Source organism: Nicotiana tabacum, chromosome 12, assembly GCF_000715075.1.
Source record: "Nicotiana tabacum cultivar K326 chromosome 12, ASM71507v2, whole genome shotgun sequence".
In the NCBI taxonomy this organism is placed as follows: Eukaryota; Viridiplantae; Streptophyta; class Magnoliopsida; order Solanales; family Solanaceae; genus Nicotiana; species Nicotiana tabacum.
The window spans coordinates 97,833,591-97,857,183 of record NC_134091.1 but is presented as its reverse complement, the minus strand read 5'-3'; the positions used below and the strand labels follow the sequence as shown (position 1 = coordinate 97,857,183).

General features: G+C 36.2%; 2 protein-coding genes across 2 annotated transcripts; both read left to right on the top strand.

The window, feature by feature from the left end:
- The first annotated feature begins 4,759 nt into the window (after positions 1-4,759).
- On the top strand, positions 4,760-5,113 carry LOC107805479 (putative mitochondrial protein AtMg00820). The gene has a single exon (XM_016629535.1). It carries the CDS (start codon positions 4,760-4,762, stop codon positions 5,111-5,113), a length of 354 nt encoding a protein of 117 aa, XP_016485021.1.
- Positions 5,114-13,458: 8,345 nt separating this feature from the next.
- LOC107805483 (ARF guanine-nucleotide exchange factor GNOM-like) lies at positions 13,459-23,296 on the top strand. Its single transcript, XM_016629539.2, has 3 exons — positions 13,459-13,606; positions 16,121-16,953; positions 19,216-23,296. The coding sequence occupies exons 2-3, from the start codon at positions 16,219-16,221 to the stop codon at positions 22,813-22,815; spliced, it is 4,335 nt and encodes a 1,444-aa protein (XP_016485025.1). The 5' UTR covers positions 13,459-13,606; positions 16,121-16,218; the 3' UTR covers positions 22,816-23,296.
- Positions 23,297-23,593: the final 297 nt, after the last annotated feature.

Sequence of the window (23,593 nt, the reverse complement as noted above, 5' to 3'; positions counted from 1 at the left end):
TTGACCTGGGTAACCAGCTTTGATATAGGTCCAAGGCCAGACCATTTGTCCCACAAAAGGAAAGATTATTCAAGATTACCTTGTTCTAGTTTCCACAGAATCAATGGTTCACACTTCACAGTAATGCTTAGTCCACAATAATTTTCTCCAAATGTGTGACTGCCAATACATCCATTTCTTAGCAACAGGGTAAATATGTTGCAATATTTAACCTGATGTTCACGTATTAGTTCCCGCAGGTGAAAAAAGTGTTAATTTTACCTTTCCTGGTACAACTTTTTTTCTCTGATTCTCTATCTCTTTCCTCTTCGTTTTTCCTTCTTTTTCTATTTCAATAAACATGCTGCCCTTAGAATAAGAGTTCAACTTATATTGATAACTGATGCTTGATGGAGTATAAATAGGATAGGCATATAGATTATCTCGTTCCATCAATAATACCGAAAGAGTAATTACAATGCAGCAATTAAAATCCTACTTAGAGTAGTGAAAAAGCAAAAGAATGTAGTACTTTGCTACTTTAGGAAGTACAAAGCAGAAGAAAAGTAATTATGGGGCAGTCATTAAATAACAGAAAAGACTGATATCTTCTTAAGAATAGACGCTACGAAAAGTACCAAGTCAAATTCTTTCACTACGAGCCTGCATAAAACTTTTGGAGTGAACAACATAGCAATTGGTTTAGATAGCTTGACAACCAAGGGGTGTGAAGTTCAATACATACCTCATGCCATTTGATCAGATGTGCAACTTTAATTCAGTGAGCAGTAGTTCTCGGAGTTTCAGGAAGAGTGCATAATAGAAACTTCACTTCTGCCTTTAGTTTTCTTACATCTAATGAATCAAATACAAGCCTTCAACCAGTAGATATACTATGGCATATGGTTGGTTATAAAAAGGTATAGTTCAAGAAAATGAATAGTTCTGGGAAAACGAAATATCATGAAAATTGATGTCTTTTCATCTTTCATTTTCTTAAATGTCTTTCGACTTTATTTGAGTAATGTTATTAAACAGTTTTAGTTTTTTTTTTTGTTAAATAAGACAAAGTGAAAAGTAAGTAGAAAAAATGAAGGAAAACCCCCCAGTCGAAAATAAGAACAAAAGAGAGAAAATTTAAAATGAACTTGATGACGAAAATCCTTCAGAAAAGTACCATGTACAATTCAGAAAGAACAGAGAAAATAAATTAGGGTTTTACCATAAGTTATTTTCTGTAAGTAGAGATTTGAAACCAATTCTTTAATGGTAACTTCATCTCCTCCGCTTTGCATCCTTTTCTTTTTCTTTATCACACTACTTACGAATCACATTGCCCGGTATGAGAGGGAGAGATACAGTGGAACATATAATTATCGGACAAGGTAGTAGAGAGTGACTTTTCAGCGAGGGGAAGCGACTTTTCAAGAGATCTTTTTTTTAAGTAATAAATAAATTTAATTTTCTGAAAGGCCTAAAAATGAGAAAATAGATAAATGATGATTCTAGTTAAAGAGATATGACACCTCACCTCTTCTAGTCCCTCCTTTATATTAATATATAGATTAGTAAAACTAAAAGGAAAGAGAAAAAAAATGCGGGCTCCTAAATGTATTAAGCCTCGTAATTTACTACTCAAGAACCAAAGTTCTAGATGAAATAAATGGCTTGAATGTAGTTGTAAAATAATTGAATATGAAGTTTGATAAAATGGGTCAGAGCTTAAAGTTGAAAGAAGAACTGACTCTTAAGATAAAGTTATAAAGTAAAGAGCTCATGACTTATAAAAAAGGATAAGTATAAAAAAAATTAATTTGAAACTACTAGGCAAAGATACTCAAACCTGATGTTGATTACTATAGCATAAAGCTCAAAGTTGAACTAGGTTCTACTTATTTTTTTAAAAAAAACATGGATGAACTTAACCACTTCTTTAATAAAATTCTTAGGAGATGAGTAAGAGATTGCAAATGACCCAAGACACATTAACAAACTTGAGTATTAAGCTGCGAAAGATTTAGCTTATTTTAGAGAGCCCAGGTCGCTACTTAAACTAGTGAAGAATTTAAAAGAAAGACGAAGTAGAAAAATCTGATTCCTTACCACCTATCTTGAACTTATTAAACATGAAGTTGGTGGTCAAGGCAATAAACTAATTCATTTATTAAATTTCCTAAACGTGGAAATATCATATAAAACACATTTAGCAGTCAAATATTTCTCTCTAGACATAGCAGGTAAGTCCTTTCCTCCAGCAATTCGTTTACACTATCAGATTACTATTTATTACAATTTACAAATTAGCACAACAGACTAATGACCAAGCCGAAATTATAAACTACAAATCTTCTTGGGCTTCTCCCGCTTCCCAAGACCCAAATCTCTAATCCATAGCCCAGATACATACTTGAACTAGTTAAACACAATAACAGACTTGTATTCATCAATTAAGTTATTATGTCCTAACGATTATCCATTACATGTATCAGCTGAACAAACCAAACCAAGAGAGGCACAAATAGATTACAAGTTGCTGGTCTTCAACGGAATATGATCATCTAGCTATTGAACATATTTTAGCATTAAGGCGCAAATAAGCGTTATTCATGATTTTCTAGCATACTTCTTTATTTAAATTAGCAATATATCAATCCTTTAGTTCTAAGAGATAATATCTAAATGATCATATCAATGCATAGCCTCGAGACAAATTAGTAGCTAGCTTTTATAATCCTAATGGCATGATGTCTATATGTGAATCAAACGTACTGATGTCAATCATAGTTTACGAGTAAGACACAAACATTCGTTATTAAGCATGGTATCTAGAGGATTTTTGAATTCATTCAGAAAATAGTCAGCCAGAAAGAATTATAGGCAAACATAGATTCGAACACGTACATACAGATTCATGTCTTGAAATTCCTAACGATATGATATATATTGCAATAAAAGAATAATCACATCGAGAAATAGGCACTCACAAGAGTCAAGGAAGCATACCTGATCATCATATGGGCTATGGCACATGCTTTCAATCGAGATGCCGCACAGCATCCGGCATGGTCAAACAAGTACAAACACAAATACAGAAAGAATACCAAGATTTATAAATGGAGATTATAATATACCCATACGTTTCCCAAGCAGAATGCTTTACGCATTCGATCAATACAACCACAAGTAAATTAAAGGCAACGCTCTACGTACAACTACCACATAAGGATTCGTAATGCATCATTTAAAAGACTAACTAGTTCGCCAAGTGCCGAATTAATAAGAAAACCAGAAATCCAAATGAATAGCCCACGAGCATAGAAATAAACCAAACAATCGCAGCGATAAACTTTGAACAGCAGCAACAAGAAAGAATCCAAATACCGAGAGGAAATAAAAGAAACAAATTTTTCCTCGACTTACAGCCGACAAAGCAAGAATCGAAGAGCAACAAGTGTAATAAATCTTAGTAAAAATGCTACAATGGTCGTGAATGGTAATGGTCAAAAGTAGTGATGAAAAAGCCCTCATACGAAACTGAAAATCACATGTATTTATACATGTAATACTAGTGCATGGGTTTTAAGGAGAATTAGAAGAATGATACGCTTCGACAATTAAGGTCGCAAATTGATCGAATTAGTCAGAAAAAATCTGCCGTGAATTAATTTAAGAAAGAACTAGTTCAATCAAATCAAATAAATATAAAAGCAATGAGGAGAATATTCGTACTATATACAAAACTTTTCTTTTGAAAAGAAGACATAAAATGGAATCAGTAGGAAATCAAGTAGTTCTGATTTGGAGAGAAAATTAGCAAGATCTTGAAATGGACTCCGAAAAGAAAAGGGAACATAAATTTCAGAAAAATCAAATCAGCAAGTTAGTGATAAATGATGGAAGGACAGCCAAGAAATTGGCAAGATTTTTACATCTTTACGTGAGATTTTGGCTCGTATGAGGTCTTACCAAAATCTGACACGAGAAATCGCGGCTTCATCGGAGGCTTGACAGAGGAGAAGAATTAAGGTAAGAGAATAAGACGAAAAAAAGAAAAAGAAAGGGAGAAACATTTCAAAGAAGGGAGAGATTGGCGGAAAGTTTGGCTTATTTTGGAGTCATTTTGATTTTACCTTATGGGTTTTGAAATGGGTTAACTTTAGAGAAATTGGGTTGGGCTTATTGATTTTTGAATTAAGTCTAAGGTTGATAATTGAGCTACTATTAAATTAAATACCATAGTAATAAAGTAATTAGAAACGATAATTAGTAAATAAAAATAAGATACAAGATGTTGAAAAACAAATACTATTTTATATAAATATTTGAACAAGCTAGAAAATAATTTGTAAATGTTCTATATTTTTTAAAGTTGCTAACACGTAGTAAACGAAAGTTATAAAATAGTAAAATTAATAATAATGATAATAATAATAATAACAATAATAATAAAAAAGTTGTAGTACTTGTAATAATACATAAAAAATGATATAAATAGTATTATGATTCTTAAATAAAATAGTAACTCATTAGAATAATATGGAGTAAGGATGAACACAATTGGGCGTCAACAAATTCTCCTACACTTACCTATTTGAGATTGATGGGATAGAGTTATTTGTTGATCTACCACCCTTATCTCCCAGCTCCATGCATGAACCTAGCTACACAAATTGTACAATACAATTCTTCCTCTCAGCAATCTAGCCCACCAAACACACATCATATGCTCACTAGAACAAAAACCAAAAGCCAACTCAATCCCACATTTCAGTCCTTATCCATGACTACTTCCCATATCCCAGATATCAAAGAACCTCGCAACATCAAGGAGGCTTTATCCAAAAGTCACTGGGTCGATGCTATGACTGAAGAAATGCAGGCACTACATTCAAATGCAAACTGGAAGTTGGCTCCTGCATGGCCTGATGTAAATGTTGTTAGCTCACATTGGGGTTTTAAAACTAATTTAAAAGCAGATGGCTCGGTTGAACGCTTCAAAGCTAGGTTGGTCGCAAAGGGTTATAGTCAAATAGAGAGGGTGGACTTTGAGGATACTTTTAGTCCGATGGTGAAGGCAACTACCATTCGAATAGTTCTTTCTGTTGCTATCACTCTAAATTGGGATATCAAATAACTTGACGTTAAAAATGCATTTCTCCATGGTGATCTTAAAGAACTTGTATTCATGGAACAACCCCCAAAATTCACTGATCACGTCCTTCACGATCATGTGTGTCAACTTCATAAGGCCATATATGGTTTAAGGCAGGCACCCGAGGCTTGGTTTAATAAATTTAGTTCGTACCTTCTGCATCCAGGTTTCACCTGTAGCAAAGTAGATTCTTCTCTTTTTGTTTGACATTCTTCAAGAGGTATATTGTTACTCCTTCTCTGTGTCGACGACATAATTCTCACAGGTAGCAACTCATCTCTTCTTCATGACCTGATCATCTAGCTTAAGTGTTGGTTTTTGATAAAAGAAACTAAGAAAAATAACACGGGAAGGTGACAGGAAAATATACTGGAATATATGTAAAAGGAACTCTAAAGAACTGAAGCTGAAAATTCTATATTATTTTACTGCATCTGGACTATAATTTATAAGAGAAATACTAACTTAAAAGACCTAAAAATCAGCACAAAATCTGCTGAAAATAACAAACTCCTAGAGACTAGTTCATTCCTAAAGACTAGTTCAAAATTATTTCAAATTCAAACTAAATTACCACAGTAAATAACTCTTAAGCTGAAACAGTAAAATATTTTACTGAGAGCAGCTTCTAAAGCATATTTCTAACACTCCTCCTTGCTTTTGAAGCTGCAAATTTTAAATTTATGCGTTGTAATCCTTTAACTAGAAGCGACTTTGAACGTAAATCTACCAACTGATCTTTGGACTTGTAGTAAATTGGGTTCACTTTTCTATTTTGCTGCGTCTCATGATTGTCAATGAAATAAGTTGGCTCTTTTTTCGGCTTCATTTGCATCTTGCCTTGAGGCTTGTCAACTTTCTTCGAAATTTGCATTTTGCCTTGAGGTTTCTTCCAGATTTTATTGACAAATTGACAACTTCTTCTTTGCCTCATTTTCACATATGTCCTCAATTGGAGGATTATCTGCACTTCGTAGATTCTTTTGGCTTCATTTTTTATCTTCTGTTGGATCAAATGAGAAGTTTTTACCTCTCATTTTAACCCTTAAAAGCTCAAGTCCAGTTGCATCATAAATGAAACAATGAAAGATACTTTAAATCCTTTTTCCATTAGTTGTCCATCACTCAATAAATTTTGATCAATATCCGGAACATAAAGAACATCTTAAATTTTCTTTGTACCTAAATTTGTTACGATTGCAACAGTTCCTTTTTATTTAACAAGAATATAATCACCATTCCCAATTCTGACTTTCTTATTTCTCATAGACGTGAAGTTTTTGAAAAGATTTCTATCATATGTCATGTGGTTTGTACAACCACTATCAATTATCCAAAAATTAGATTTCTTGGTTGAAAGAAGAGTTACCAAAAATAAGTGATCTTCTTCTTCTTCATTGGCGACTTGGGCATCTGCTTCATGCTTTTAGATCTGCCTTTGCAAATTACAGCTTCATGACCAAGTTGGTTGCAAAATTTACTTGTTGCAGTTGGCCTCTTCCAACATTGAATGGTGGATGACCTTTTTTGCCACGGTGCTGACAAGGTGGATAATTTTTCTTTGCATTATTACCCTTGCTTTGAGTTTTGTGGTTAGCTACCAGGGCTCCTCCAACCATACAATCTTGCCTCATAAGCCTCTTTTGCTTTTGTAACTGCAATGTATTTAATAATTCTGTCAAGGTAATCTTTGATAGATCCTTTGTGTTTTCCAAGGTAGGTATGGATACTTCATAATTTTTAGGGGTCGTAACAAGAACTTTTTTAACAATTCTTGAATCTTTAAATTTAGTTCCAAGCAATCTTACCTTATTAACAATGCCAAGTAACCGATCTGAGTATTCTTTGACGGTCTCAAATTCCTTTATTTCCTTCAACTTGAATTCCCTTATTAAATTCAACACCTTCATGCCTTGTATTCTTTCATCTCCTATATATTCTTCCTTAAGATAATCTCAAATTTCTTTTGCTGATTTGAGAGCCATAACTCTCGTGAAAATTATTGAAGACATACCAACAAACAAAGTTGCTTTCGCCTTTGATTTTCTGATTTTCTTTTCCTTGTGACTCTTGATTTGGGCCATGGTGAGATTGTTAGGCAGCAGAAGAACATCATAATCCTCTTCCACGGCCTCCCAAATATCTAAAGCCTCCAAGTAAGTCTCCATTCTCACTGACCACCGTTGGTAATTTTCACCATCAAAGACTGGAGGAGCCAATTGAGAAAAACTCGTTTCAATCTCCATCTCACTCAAGAATTATTTTTTACTCGGGTCCCTTAAGAAGATGGTTCTTGATACCAATTATTGGTTTTTGATAAAAGAAACTAAAGAAAATAACAGGGAAAGATGACAGAAAAATAAAAGGAATATACTGGAATAGATGTAAAAGGAACTCTAAAGAACTGAAGCTGAAAATTTTATATAATTTCACTGCATCTGGACTATAATTTATAAGAAAAATACTAACTTAAAAGACCTAAAAATCATCACAAAATCTGCTGAAAATAACAAACTCCTAGAGACTAGTTCACTCTTAAAGACTAGTTCAAAATTATTTCAAATTCAAACTAAATTACTGCAGTAAATAACTCTTAAGCTGAAACAGTAAAATAATTTTAATGAGAGCGGCTTCTAAAGAATATTTCTAACATTAAGTCTAAATTTGCAATGGACATAGCTGACCTGCATTATTTCCTTGGTGTTAAGATCATACACTGCAAAGATGGTATGTTTCCTAGCCAACAAAAACATGCCAAAGACATTCTGGAACAAACCAAGATGGCTTGTGCAAGAGCCATTCACATACCACTTTCCTAGATACATGGCTTGCATGAATCAGTTGGTTTACCAGTCGATGCCTCTGAATTTCGTAGTATTGTTGGTGTTATTCAGTACTTGACCCTTACACTCCTAGAGATTACTCATGTCGTGAATCTCTTATGTCAGTTTATGCAATGTCTAGTCGAAAATCACTGGATTGGTGTAAAGAGGGTACTTCGATACTGTTTACCCTTAAAATCGGATAACAATTAAATTTGTTAGTGGTTTAAAGGATATGCAGATTAATTTGATACTTGAGAGATAAATTAGATTGCAATTGAAATAAATAACGATAAATTAAATGCAAACCACACGAATTGGATAATTTCAGCCTAGGAAGGCTGGCTGGCCTTGAGCTGAATGTACTTTGATCGACACCAAGACACCAAAGAATAAGAACTTAACGAAATACGGTAATGTATTGCTTATGAATGTATGTTACAATATCTCTCATGAATTTTTAGGTCCCCTTTATATATTATAGGAGTCCTACTTTTAGGGTATTATTCTATTGTTCTATAAAAGGTAAAAAGTCATTAATTTGCTCACTGTTGGTCCCCCTTTTTAGGTATGTTTCGTGACTTCCTCCGTAATGTTCGGTTAGTTGCGAGATTTTCGGGCCCTTGATGGATAAGCTGGCAATAATTTTCTTGAGACCGTTATAATCGGGACCGGTTATGATCTCGGTAAACTCGAAGGCAAGTATGGTAGTTCCGGTGGCTAATTCGGCAAGGCATGAGCTGATCTCAGGGATTTTATTCATACCTCTCGATCCTGGCCTATCATGTTGGATGCTCGGTCAAATCTCGAGTTTGATTTTACCCGTATACAGATAGTACCCTTATTTTTGGAGAGTAAGTGACAAGAAACGATATGATCTCCCGATTCTCACTTCGATAAATCATGATGTAAGCGACAAAAATCATGACGTGAGCGACAAGAACAGTTGAAACGTCCCGTCGGTACAATGCTTAAGGCATTAAATGCTTGTCAGTTACTGGTCGGCCGCTCCCATATGCGAACCGTCATTTGGAAATCTATAAATACCCCCCATCTCTTCATTTAAACTTTTCATCCAAACCTTTAGCTCTTGTGTCTAAGAGATTCCAACACTTCCAAGTTCTTTTATTCCGTCTTTCTGAGATCTTTCATAAGAGTTCTTCATTCGTCAATCATCCATTGTTCTTCATTCAAACCTTCTTTCCTTTATTTTTCTTCCATTTTTAAAGAAATGGCGAAGACCTCAAAATCCGTTCCTCAAAAAAGGCTCCCTCTGCCTCGCGTCCAGCTGTTGAGAAAACCGTTACGCATACTGATGCCGATGAACCATCACTGGAACCTCCTCTGAAAATGTTCATCTTCGGAGGGTGCCCGATCAGTGCTGGTTTCAAAATGAAAAAGCCCTCCCCGGTACCGGGTCGGTATGAGGAGATCTCGAGGTATATCTACTCGATCACCGAGGATATTCTCTCCGAGGTCAAAAAAGATTGCAGCCGGGCCAACAAACATGTAGTGGTCCCCAAAATCGATGAGCTGCGGCGGCACGCTGGCCACCATATTGAAGGTCAGGGAGCTTCCGAGCCAGAGGGAGGCGAGGTGGATCCTCATCAAGTCAGGGAAGTCGAGGAGGAGACAGGGACCGAAGCTTCCTGGGTTGTGGGCAATGTCCCGAAGGAAGCACTCGGCATGATAGATATCGTCGAGTCACCCTCGTTTGGATGATTTCAAAGATTGTAACGTAGGAATCAGTAATGTAAAATTTTTAATGCAGTGATTATTCCTTATTGGACGTTGTTTGTTATATTTATTCTCCAATCTGTATTACTATAATGAATAACGAAACAGTAAACTTTTTGAAACAGAAAGTTAGCAGCAACAGAATGTCAAAATAATATCTGAAAATAATTTCGGAATAAATCGAGCTCACTGAATGCACAGTATGTCCTTAAGAAAATTATTCCCCTCAAGTACCCGATGTGCTAGAATATTATCCTCCAAGGATAGAACGATTTAAATCACCAGTGTATTGGTATCAAAAACTCTGATGAACTGCGAACCACTCAATGGTTGTAAAATACACTAGAAAATTTTGTAAAGAATAAGAAGAAGAAGAAGAAGAAGAAGAAGATCAGAAAAATTCGTAAGGAAAGATTCTCGGATCAAGCCATATTTATAGCCATTTTCTGGCACTGTTTCTGAAAAGGTTTGTAACCTTTCAGAAACAGCCATGGCTGTTGGAATAGGTGGGAACATTTCACGTTTGAAATATTCCGAGAATAAGAATTTCAAATAATCTGGGAAAGAACCGGGCCGAGTCGTGTCGCGAGTACCTAGTTATTCCGGGTTGAATTTTCGTTAATTAATTAAATAATTAAAAAACAAATTGTCCAAAAAAATTAATCAATCAATCTTTGACCAAATCTGAAGCCAAAGCCGAGCGAGCGACGGCGGCGGCGACGGCGCGAGGCTTACTTTCTTTTCAACCCATTTAACACCAAGAGAAGTGCTTTCTCAATATAAGCATATTCACTTTTTTTTCACCACCAATGAGGAACACTTTGCTCTTTCTAAAGCAAAAGTGAGCTCACTTTCCCTCCACTTTATTCCCTTTATTTTCCATTCGCCAATCTCTTAATCCCGACATGAATGGGGAATGGCTATAAGACAAAGGAATGCATATATGAGTGTGTGATTTACATGCAAGTATTAATTGCATCTGGATAAGTAGGTTTCCCTTTGAACTTTTCGTAGTGAACTTATATCGGATATACTCGATAAATCGGTAGATTTGATATATTTGAACCGTCGAGCTTTGTTGTATATTTAGACAACATAAGTCACACAATCAACTCTTAAACATTTATGGTTCTCACGGTTGTGTTCGTTTCAGCCATGAATATTGCTTGGTTTCACGAGTGCTTAGAGAATGGGCATTTACTTTCCTTCCCCTTGAAGGCCTATACTTCACACTCACATAGGTGATTTCTAATCGTGTAATCCTATAGACACACTATCTGAACATTTTCTGCCAGACTTAGCAAATCATTAAAATGTTTTAAGCTTTATTGATTCATCAAAAAGCCTTAGTGCTTTACCCTGATTTCTGAACATTTTCTTCATCACGGGAATGGGTTGAGTTATTTGACAATGTTGAACCGTCATTCATAACTTTATTTGATCTCTTTGAACCTAGCTCTTGAGATCTCCAGTCTGTTAGGTAGAGTTACCGACATGATGACTTGTCCTAGGACTTAACCCCATTCATCTTTCAACTGCCTCTCTAGATAGGCCTTTTGTAAGTGGATCCGACACGTTATCTCTTGACTTTACGTAGTCAATCGTGATAATACCATTAAAGAGTAGTTGTCTAACGGTATTGTGTCTCCGTCGAATGTGACGAGATTTTCCGTTATACATAACACTCCCTGCCCTGCCTATTGTCGCTTGACTATTACACTGTATACATATAGGTGCCAAAGGTTTGGGCCAAAATAGAATATCTTTCAAGAAATTCCGGAGCCATTCAGCTTCTTCACCGGCCTTCTAAAGCTATGAATTCAGATTCCATTATAGAACGGGCAATGCACGTTTGTTTGGATGATTTCAAAGATTGTAACGTAGGAATTAGTAATGTAAAATTTTTAATGCAGCGATTATTCCTTATTGGACATTGTTTGTTATATTTGTTCTCCAATCTGTATTACTATAATGGATAATGAAGCAGTAAACTTTCTTAAACAGAAAACAGAAATAGAAAGTTAGCAGCAACAAAATATCGAAATAATATCTGAAAATAATTTCGGAATAAATCGAGCCCACTGAATGCACAGTGTGTCCTTAAGCAAATTATTCCCCTCAAGTACCCGAGGTATTGAAATATTATCCTCCAAGGATAGAACGATTTAATTCACTAGTGTATTGGTACCAAAAACTCTGATGCACTGCGAACCACTAAATGGTTATAAAACACACTGAAAAATTTTGTGCAGAAGAAGAAGAAGATCAAAAAATTTCGTAAGGAAAGATTCTGGGATCAAGCCATATTTATAGCCATTTTCTGGCACTGTTTCTGAAAAGGTTTGCAACCTTTCAGAAACAACCATAGTTGTTGGAACAGGTGGGAACATTTCACGTTTGAAATATTCTGTGAATAAGGATTTAAAATAATCCGGGAAAGAACCGGACCGGGTTGTGTCGCGGGTCCTGGGTTATTCAGGGTTGAATTTTCGTTAATTAATTAAATTAATTAATTAAGTAATTGAAAGAAATTTTGTCCAAAAAGAGTAATCGATCAATCTTTCACCAAATCTGAATCCGAAGCCGAGCGAGCGACGATGACGACGGCGCGATGCTTACTTTCTTTCCAACCCATTTAACATCAAGAGAAATGCTTTCTCAATATAAGCACATTCACATTTTTTTCTACCACCAATGAGGGATACTTTGCTCTTTTCAATGCAAAAGGGAGCTCACTTTCCCTCCACTTTCTTCCCTCTATTTCCCATTCACCAATCTCTTAATCCCGACATGAATGGGGAATGGCTATAAGACAAAGGAATGCATATATGAGTGTGTGATTTACATGCAAGTATTAATTGTATCTGGATAAGTAGGTTTCCCTTTGAACTTTTTGTAGTGAACTTATATCGGTTATACTCGGTCAATCGGTAGATTTGATATCTTTGAACCGTCGAGTTTTGTTGTATACCTAGATAACAATATTAAATATTTAACTTATGCTGGCATTATTAATGAGGAAAAATGAATTAGTAACCAGACAATATAATAGCGTTGTTGAATTACATGCAGTGTGGTCGTTTGGTACGTGAGATAAAAGATAATAATTCCGAGATTAATTACAGAATTATTTTACCATGCGTTTAATTGAATTTTTCAATTAGGGTTTAACAGTCTCAAGATTAATTAATTCCACAATTGAATATTATTCTATCTCACAATAAGGGTGAGATAATAATCTCGAATTCATTAATCCGGGATAAATGCTAAAATAACAAAGATGTCCTTCTCCAAGGCTCTTTTCCCAAAGTCTTTTAAATAATCCAAGGTTAAAATTGAAAATAAAAATTTATCCCAACTTATCTAGTATACATCAAACACATATCTATATTGTACCATATATATATATATATATATATATACCATTTTTAGTCCGATGAATCAAACATCTTTCCATAAAGATCTATCACTAGATAATCCTATTGTTATTTAATTATCGTATTATAATCCAGGTATAACCTGTTTCCCTACCAAACGACCCCTTAAGATATACTACATGTGAATTGTATACCATGAGGATATACAACATATATAACTGCTGAGTACTTTGTAAATACTTTTCTGTAGTATAAATTGTAGTAATATTTTAAAAAAAAGTTTTTTTGCTAATATTTTCGGATAAATACTTTTGGTGAGTCATTCCCGTTAGTTTTCCATTTAAAAGCTACTCTATATGAAAGTACTACAAATTAAATGTAAATCGTAAAGTTGATTGATTGGATGGAAATTGGAAAGTCTAGGCTTTATGGATTTCACTTTGAGGGCCTAAATTTTACAATTTATTTCAAATAAGTCCACTCTCCTTCTCTATCTCTTTCTTCGGCGAACTCCCCGCGATCTCCTCCGAAATCGAGCCGTAAGTTCCCTTCTACTCTTCCTACATTTTCTCCTCTTTGTGAAATCAAAACCCTAATCCTCTTATGTCGTAACTTTTCATTACACAAATAAAGCTTTAGCTCCACTTTACGGAGTTACTTGTGTGATCTTTACAAGAAATGCATTCTTAATTGCTTCACATTTCGTAAAAGCTATGAAGTTTAAGGGTTTAATGATCTGCATTTTGAGTATCACTAGTATTTTAGCAGTCAGTTTTCTAGCAACTTCATCAAACATGAAATGATTACCGTAATAATATTGTGATCCTTCTAATACTTCAAATTTCCAATTTTAATATAAGGGTCAAGTTAAATATTACTAATATAAGTCCATAATTAGTCATTCCTCACGAGCCCCTGAGTTGAGGTCGTTTGAGAATTAATTTGTCAACTAATTAATGATTTCTTGGTCTACTCCGTCTGTTCCATTTTATTTACACTATTTCCACATTAATCGTTAAAAAAATGTCAATTTTGTATTTGGAAATAATTTAACTTTAAACTTGTAAATTTTGAGCTTTTATAGCCATACAAATGTTATGACATATTTAATATCACAAAGTTAAAAAAATACTTATATCACATAAATAGGGACGGAGGGGGTAAGATTATTAAATACCCTCTCCATTCCAATTTTAGCGAAATGTTTGTCATTGTTTCGGCTAGTGATATTATTGTATATACTTAACATACTATCATGACTTTCAAGAACTCAAATTTATTTAACTATTCGGAGTTTAAGCTCTGCTGTGATGTTTTTTAATTAGAATGACTTTTCAAGTGTTATTTTAATGCTCTCTTCTACTACCACTAGTATTACATAAGTCAAATTAAAAGGTTAAGTCGAAACCTGTGTCAAGACATCAGTTTCTACTCGTGCAACACAACACTGCCATATATAATGGAACAGACTTAGTATTAGAGAGTGGAGTACATGGGCCTGTTCTTGTAGTAAGAATGCAAGTGCGCATATTGTTTCGTGGAGAACTGATTAAACATCCATAGTTTCGAATTTTGCTACTAGCGAGCAACATAGGTAAATGAACAACAATAACAACATACCCAGTATTATCCCACACCGTGGGGTCTGGGGAGGTTAGTGTGTACGCAGACCTTACCCCTACCTTGTGAGGATAGAGAGGTTGTTTCCAATAGACCCTCGGCTCAACATAAGTAAATGAACTGCAAGTTTAATGTGTGCTTGCTTGGTGTTTTGGGCAAAAAGCACTCTGTTCTTCTCCAGTGGTCATCAACTGAGTGCTAAATTTTGGTAAAATAATCCACCTTGGTCCGCTTCGTTTTTTTTTTTTTTTCTGACATAGATGATGACATGGTGTTATTTTTTAAATGCTTCATTTCCCTTATTCTCTTGTATTTTATCAGCAGAGAGATTGCACTGACGTCCAGATGACTTCATGTAACTTAGACTATTGATGGGTAGTTAGTCACTAGTCACATCATATTGGCGTTCCTCTTTTTGATTGTTAGTGTTATGTGTGTTTCTATTATTTTGTTATTTTTTAATGCTTTACTCGACCCCTATTCCTTTGATCTAGAAATATTAGTACGTTTACCTTAAGTCCAATGTCTGCTAGGAGTCTTCTAGTTTTGTTAGAGATTTATATGGCTATAGAAAATGTAAAGAGCTTCTAATGCTAGTGAAACTAAGTTTTTTTATAATATTTGGACTGAGACGGCATAAATGGAGTGAAATGGACAATGAGTCATATAGTCGACGCCATCTTGCTTGGGATTGAGCCTTAATTGTATTCGACCCTTATTCCTTTATTTGTTTATCAGCAAGGGGAGATTATGCAGATGGACAGATTAGGTCTTCTGACTGTGACTGTTGATGTCTTTGTTAGTCACTAGTCAAAAACCAGCCAGAGTGAGAGATTTTTGTCCTTTTCCTTTCTTGGTGGTCTTATTTTAAACAGAGAACTTGAATAGTTTTATCCCATCTGATATGAAATATCTTTGAGGAGTAGTGGGATATTACTTTGATGTGTATTCTATATGTCAATTGTTTGGAAGCACTACCATGCCCGTCCATTTACTTAAAGTAAGTTGGTGGCTATTATGGAAGAAGAAGAGAAATATGAAAAGGGGTAAAAGCATCAATTTATCCGGTGGGATAAAAGTTATCCCATGGTAAGTGATTACAACCCCACCCATAATTCAACCCATGCTGCAAAAACAATCAACAATGGACTATATATTTTGTCTCTACTTATTCCAAATTTATTCAACAAGCCAAACGACCTCTTTAGGAATTGAGACGGGTCAGTTATCTATGCAACTAGTACCGATAAAAAGAAGTGATCTATACAATTGGTACTGTCTGTTTCCTGAAATAAGAAGCACTACCTTTATATGGCGTTTATATCTTACCACTATTCAGAGGGTGTTTTGCTTCCTTATGATTGTTTTTGAGAAGTTGCTTTTCCAACAAATATGTTATATGACCCCTTCGATTCTAATGGTGTCTTTTGTAGACAATGAGGGGTATGCTTTGACTTGCTTCAATCATACTCCCTGCGAGCTTTTTCTTGATTACATATTCAGAGTTCATTCGAGTTACACATTTTCCGCAATGGGGCGTTTAAGGCTACAATCTAGTATCAAGGCAATTGAAGAGGAGCCAGAAGATTGCGAGACCATCTCTTCCATTAAAACTGATATAGCTTGTGTGGTTAACTCTGAAGTGAGTGCTGTTTTAGCAGTCATGAGAAGAAATGCGAGGTGGGGTGGTCGTTATGTATCCGGGGATGATCAACTAGAGCACTCACTCATCCAGTCTCTGAAGACATTACGTAAACAGATATTCTCATGGCAGCATCAGTGGCAAGCCGTCAGTCCGGCCTTATATCTCCAGCCATTCTTGGATGTTATTCGATCTGATGAAACTGGGGCACCAATCACTGGTGTTGCATTGTCTTCTGTCTTCAAAATTTTGAGTCTTGATGTTCTTGATTGTAATACTGCCAACGTTGAAAATGCCATGCACTCTGTAGTGGATGCTGTGACCAGTTGCAGATTCGAGGTAACTGATCCTGGGTCAGAAGAAGTTGTATTGATGAAGATACTTCAAGTACTTTTGGCATGCATGAGAAGTAAAGCATCAGTTGTGTTGAGTAATCAGCATGTTTGCACCATAGTCAATACGTGCTTTAGAGTAGTTCATCAAGCTGGAAGCAAGAGTGAGCTCTTACAGCAGATAGCACGTCACACCATGCATGAACTTGTGAGATGTATCTTTTCACACCTTCCGGATGTCGACAACACTCAACATTCTATAGTTAGACGAGGCAGTTCCACCCAAAACACGGTATTGGTGCATCCTCTTTTTTTTATTATATGTATCTTGAAGTTATCCTTCCTGCAGTATGTACCATTCTTCTTCCTGGTTTGGGAAATAATGATCCATCAGAATTTTCTACATTTCCCTCCTAGAGTGCAAAATCATTAAAAAAGGTAGTAAACAGATGGTGTTATAATTCTTCTCATGATCCAATTTCGCTTTATGGGTATCATTTGATAAAACAATTTTTTTTTGTGTTGGCACAAGGAAAAGAGTGGGCTAAGTGGCCTCTTTTAAAAGCTTAAGCTTTTAGATCATGTGGTTTATACAATTCAATACAAAGCCAGTACTTGCCTTAGACGTCATAAGCTAATCGATAGTTCTCTTTGCTTCTGCATGTACATCTAAAATCGGTCTTAATTTCATAGTTTTCCCCTCAAATTTTGCTTTGTAACACTAAGGGACCGTTTGTTTTTATTAAGATTAAAATGTCTAAATCTGAATTAAGATGTTGTATTTAGAACTGAATAATTAAGACTGTTAGTTTTCTTAATATTTTAATATTTATAGTTTATTTTTTTAAAAATTAAATAAGTATAAAATTCAAGTAAAATAATTTAACTATTATATCCACAAAATATTAGGTTGTAAGGTGGTGACTGGTAGCGGTGGTTGGTGGTAGTGGTGGTTGGCAATGTTGGTGGTGGTGATGCTGGTTGTTGTGATAGTAAATGGTGGTGCCAGTTGGCAGTGGTGATGGTTGTGATGGTGGAGGTGCTTGTTGATGGTGGTTAACGATGATGATTGTGTCGACAAAGTGGTGGTGAAAAGTGATCATCGCAAAACTCATTGAATAATAAGACTCTTTTAATACTCTTTTCAAGATCTGCATGATTCAGATTATTCAGACTCATTAAGTGGTCAAATCTTAATAACATCAAATGCAATAATAGCACCTCCATTAGGTGCAAACACTTGAGGCTTTAAATCCATGCGGTTTACGATATTATGGTTATCTTGCTTATTTTGAATTTCATGTAACAATTCTTTTAACCTATTTATCAGTAATGTAAAAAGTTTACAATTTGGCTAATTTACCCTTACTAATATACCCTTTTATGTAACACATTCTTTAAGAGTAAAAAATCTAAATCCATTGATTGGAAAGTCGTTCTTACTCTGCAAACATGTTGCATTCCACGTTCTTCTTCCTGTGGAATTAGTGGAAGGATTACCTTTTATGATGACAATGAAAGATTTGGTGTTATCGAGAAGAAGAATTATTTGGATTTTGTTGGATTCAGTTAATGGGATTAAAACTGTGAATTGACATGAATCGGAACTATAGAGTCTTTTGACATCTGGCTTTGTCCAGTCAAAACTTCCCCATCGGCGCCGGGAATTGGTAGGTGGGACTTGGGAGAGGAGACCGGCTTAAGGGAAAGGCGTGGCTGATACCGATATCTGTCAACACTGAAACAATTTTTTAATTGTTGTAATTGAAACTCAACAATTGTAATACCTTATCAAAAAGAAGGAAATCGATGATTGTAATTGGAAAAAAGCTGTTTACTTATGCTCTTTACTTGTTTAATTGGAAATCGGAAATAGTGTTTGCAGAAGAAAAGGAGCCCCTTTGTGGAAAAGTGTGAAGAATATTAACAACTGCAATATCTGGAAGAAGTTCCTGCTACTGCTACTAAAAAAGAGAAACCATCATCCAAGAAAATGGGACATATGTATTAATCTTGCAATAATGATGATGATAATAAAAAAAGATTTGAGCTTTGTTGTGTTTAGTTCTTCTGGGTGTGTGAGTTGTGTGTTGTTTCGGGAGAGCCAGCCAATGGATTAAAATTTTTTATTCTTAAAGAACTTGTTAAACAAAATAGATAATATTAATAAGGGTAAATAAGTCAAATTGAATTTTTTTTACACTAATGATAAATAGGTGAAAAGAATTGTTACAGAAAATCCAAAATAAGGAAGGTAAGCATAATATCGTAAACCACAAGGAAGTTGTGTTACGAAATGAAATATGAGGGGTGGTATCTGTTATTCTCCCCTTTTCTTTTTCTTGCCCTTGCTGGGGGGTGGGGGGGAGGAGTAGGATAAGAATTATGCTCTAACAAAGTAGTCTTCGTATATTAGCATCAAAGAGAAGTTCTGGAATCGAATGAAGATATTCCAAAAGATATCAGATATCATATTGATAGATCATTTGCTTTTTGCTTATTCTTCTATATGAATGTGTTTGGAGCATTATATGTTAAATTTCTTCTAGTGTAGGTTGTGGGCCTTGACAATGAGTACAGTTTCAATAGCAAGTCAGAGAATGGCACTGGTACTTCTGAATATGATAGCCAGCCACCTTCTGGAGCTTTTTCTTCTTCTGCCTCTACAGTTCTGCTTAATGGTATTATAGATGAAGGCATGGTCATGAGTGATAACGGGAAGGATAATGTTCCTAATGATTTACATCTAATGACTGAACCATATGGAGTTCCATGCATGGTTGAGATATTTCACTTCTTGTGTTCCTTGTTAAATGTTGTCGAACATATAGGGATGGGTCCCAGAGCAAATACAACAGCATTTGATGAAGATGTTCCACTTTTTGCCCTTTGTTTGATCAACTCAGCCGTTGAACTGGGTGGCTCTGCTATACGCAGTCACCCTAGATTGTTGAGTTTGGTTCAGGATGAATTATTCCAAAATCTGATGGTATTTGGCCTGTCAACGAGTCCAGTGATTCTTTCAACTGTCTGCAGCATTGTTCTAAATCTGTATCAGCAGTTGCGAACTGAACTAAAGCTACCACTTGAGGCCTTCTTGTCATGTGTTGTCTTGAGACTTGCACAAAGTCGTTATGGGGCTTCATACCAGCAGCAGGAAGTAGCTATGGAGGCTCTTGTTGACTTTTGCAGGCAGAAGTCCTTCATGGTAGAAATGTATGCAAATTTAGATTGTGATATCACCTGCACCAATGTTTTTGAAGAACTTGCGAATTTATTGTCAAAGAGTGCATTCCCGGTGAACTCTCCGTTGTCTGCCATGAACATTCTTGCTTTGGATGGTCTGATTGCTGTAATTCAGGGAATGGCTGAGAGGATAAGCAATGGATGTAGTTCGCAACAAAGTCCGATAAATCTTGAGGAGTATGCTCCATTCTGGATGGTTAAGTGTGAGAGCTATAGTGATCCCAATCATTGGGTACCGTTTGTACGTAGGAGGAAGTACATAAAAAGAAGGTTAATGATTGGAGCTGATCATTTCAATAGGGACCCAAAGAAAGGACTAGAATTTCTCCAAGGAACACATCTGTTGCCAGAGAAACTTGATCCCCAGAGTGTGGCTTGCTTTTTCAGGTTTACAGCTGGTCTAGATAAGAATCTTGTGGGGGACTTTCTTGGAAATCACGATGAATTTTGCATTCAAGTTCTTCATGAATTTGCTGGAACGTTTGATTTCGAAGACATGAACCTGGATATTGCATTGCGGTTATTTTTGGAAACTTTTCGACTGCCTGGTGAATCTCAAAAAATACAACGGGTACTTGAGGCGTTTTCAGAGAGATATTATGAGCAATCTCCACAGATTCTAGCTAATAAAGATGCTGCTATGGTGTTGTCATATTCAGTTATAATGCTCAATACTGACCAGCATAATGTTCAGGTGAAGAAGAAGATGACAGAGGAAGATTTCATTCGAAATAATCGGAACATTAATGGAGGTAATGATCTCCCTCGTGAATATCTGTCTGAATTATATCATTCTATATGCAACAATGAGATCCGCACAACACCAGAACAAGGAGCTGGTTTTGCTGAAATGAACCCAAGCCGTTGGATTGACTTGATGCACAAATCCAAGAAAACTTCTCCATATATTGTGTGTGATTCGAGAGCCTATCTTGATCATGATATGTTTGCCACAATGTCTGGTCCAACTATTGCTGCTATCTCTGTGGTATTTGATCATGCTGAACATGAGGATGTCTACCAAACATGTATTGATGGTTTCTTGGCTGTTGCAAAGATTTCAGCTTGCCATCATCTTGAAGATGTTTTGGATGATCTGGTAGTATCTCTATGTAAGTTCACAACTCTCTTGAATCCTTCATTGGTTGAGGAACCTGTTTTAGCCTTTGGCGATGATGCAAAAGCAAGGATGGCAACTGTTACAGTTTTCACTATTGCAAACAAATACGGTAATTTCATCCGTACTGGCTGGAGAAATATCTTGGATTGCGTCTTGAGATTGCATAAGCTTGGCCTTCTTCCTGCTCGTGTAGCAAGTGATGCGGCTGATGAATCAGAGGCACCTTCTGATACAGGACATGGGAAGCCCCTACCTAATTCGTTATCTTCCAGTCATATGCAATCCATAGGTACTCCTAGAAGATCTTCAGGACTTATGGGGCGATTTAGTCAGCTCCTATCTTTAGATACTGAAGAGCCAAGGTCTCAACCTACTGAGCAACAACTCGCTGCTCACCATAGCACACTGCAGACAATTCAGAAGTGTCACATCGATAACATCTTTACAGAAAGTAAGTTTCTTCTAGCTGATTCTTTGCTACAGTTGGCACGGGCACTCATATGGGTTGCAGGGAGACCTCAGAAGGGTAGTAGTTCTCCTGAAGATGAAGACACAGCAGTGTTCTGCTTGGAACTGCTGATTGCAATTACCTTGAACAACAGAGATAGAATAAGACTTCTTTGGCAGGGAGTTTATGAGCATATAGCTAATATTGTCCACTCAACAGTAATGCCTTGTGCTTTGATTGAGAAAGCTGTTTTTGGACTCCTCCGCATCTGCCTGAGGTTGCTTCCCTATAAAGAGAACTTAGCTGATGAACTTTTGAGATCACTACAACTTGTTCTCAAGCTTGACGCCCGCGTTGCTGATGCATACTGTGAGCAGATTACACAGGAAGTCAGTCGTCTGGTTAAAGCAAATGCCACACACATTCGTTCTCAAATGGGATGGAGAACTATTACCCTTTTACTTTCCATAACAGCAAGACATCCAGAAGCTTCTGAAACAGGATTTGACGCTCTGGTTTTTATTATGTCTGATGGAGCCCATTTGTCTCCAGCTAATTATGTTCTTTGCCTCGATGCAGCAAGAAATTTTGCAGAGTCTCGTGTTGGACCTGCTGATAGACCTGGTCGGGCAGTGGATCTCATGGCAGGTTCAGTGGCTTGTTTAGCACGCTGGTCCAAAGATACTAGGGAAGCTCTGGCAGTGACTGAAGCTGTGAAGTTGTCCCAAGATATTGGGGAGATGTGGCTGAGGCTTGTACAGGGGCTGAGGAAAGTTAGTTTGGATCAGAGAGAAGTTAGGAATCATGCTCTTTCATCCCTACAAATGTGCTTGACCGGAGAGCATGAAATTTACTTTCCACATGGTATCTGGTTGCAGTGCTTTGATATGGTCATTTTCACAATGTTGGATGACTTGATTGAGCTCGCATCACAAAAAGACTATCGGAACATGGAAGAGACACTTGTTCTTGCCTTAAAGCTACTTACTAAAGTATTTCACCAGTTGCTTCATGAGCTATCTCAATTGACCACATTCTGTAAACTGTGGTTGGGCGTCCTCAACAGGATGGAAAAATGTATGAAGGTGAAAGTTAGAGGTAAAAAAAGTGAAAAGCTTCAGGAACTAGTCCCTGAACTCCTGAAGAACACCTTGTCTGTAATGAAGTCTAAGGGGGTACTTGTTAAGAGGAGCGCCCTTGGTGGAGATAGCTTATGGGAATTGACATGGTTGCATGTAAATAACATTGTTCCTTCTTTGCAATCTGAGGTTTTCCCTGATATTGATTCAGAAAATTTACAGCCTGATCCCGTGTCTGTTGAAACCGATCCAAATGAATAGCTTGTCGAGGCTTTGAGTTATCTGGATAGAAGTTATGTTGGTGGCAATATTTGTACAATGGAAGGAGATGATTTTCTGTGGCTTTTCACTGGAAGAGAATAATACACAGAGATGAATGTCTGGTCATTTTCGGCCAGGAATTTGATGAAGATCTTTCTCAGATAATTGTGTTGGATGGGCATATTGTACAGAACATAAAGTTCTAACCCAGTTTTTACCTTTTGTATTGTCAGCGTGTTGCTGCACGAGTTCCACTAATCTGCCTTAAATGTATAATCTTGTACAAGTGACAATTCAACAAATTCACTTTTTCTGGGACTTCTGTCTGTTAATTTTATCATAGGGAGTGTTTTCGTTCAACTTTTCTGTGCTCAGCTTGTTAAAGAACCTTGGTATTGAATGTGGCCTTGTATCTGTATCACTCTGTGTGGTGAATATTGGATTTTGTTTATTAAAGAGAATGCCCCCATTCTTCGTTTTCCCTTCAGTTTTTAGCTTCATGTTATAGAAATGGTTTTTTGTTCCCAGAATAAGTAATTTTTCCTCAGAAATTCAAGAACATTACTACTTTATAGAAAGGGGAATCGACGGCAGCTTCCGGTCAATGTGATTTTACAAAAAAACCCCATAAAACTCCACTTTATTCCTGTTTTGCCCCTATTCTGCAATATAGCATTGGCTGAAAAATTAGACAAAAACCCTAAGCCCTCCCGCAGTTTCCGGTCAATGTGATTTTACAAAAAACCCATAAAACTCCACTTTATTCCTGTTTTGCCCC

Coding starts and splice junctions, on each gene's coding strand:
- LOC107805483 (XM_016629539.2), top strand. CDS start 16,219: ATGGGGCGTTTAAGGCTACAATCTAGTATCAAGGCAATTGAAGAGGAG. Junction 16,954..19,215: donor GCAGTTCCACCCAAAACACG/GTATTGGTGCAT, acceptor CTTCTAGTGTAG/GTTGTGGGCCTTGACAATGA.
- LOC107805479 (XM_016629535.1), top strand. CDS start 4,760: ATGACTACTTCCCATATCCCAGATATCAAAGAACCTCGCAACATCAAG.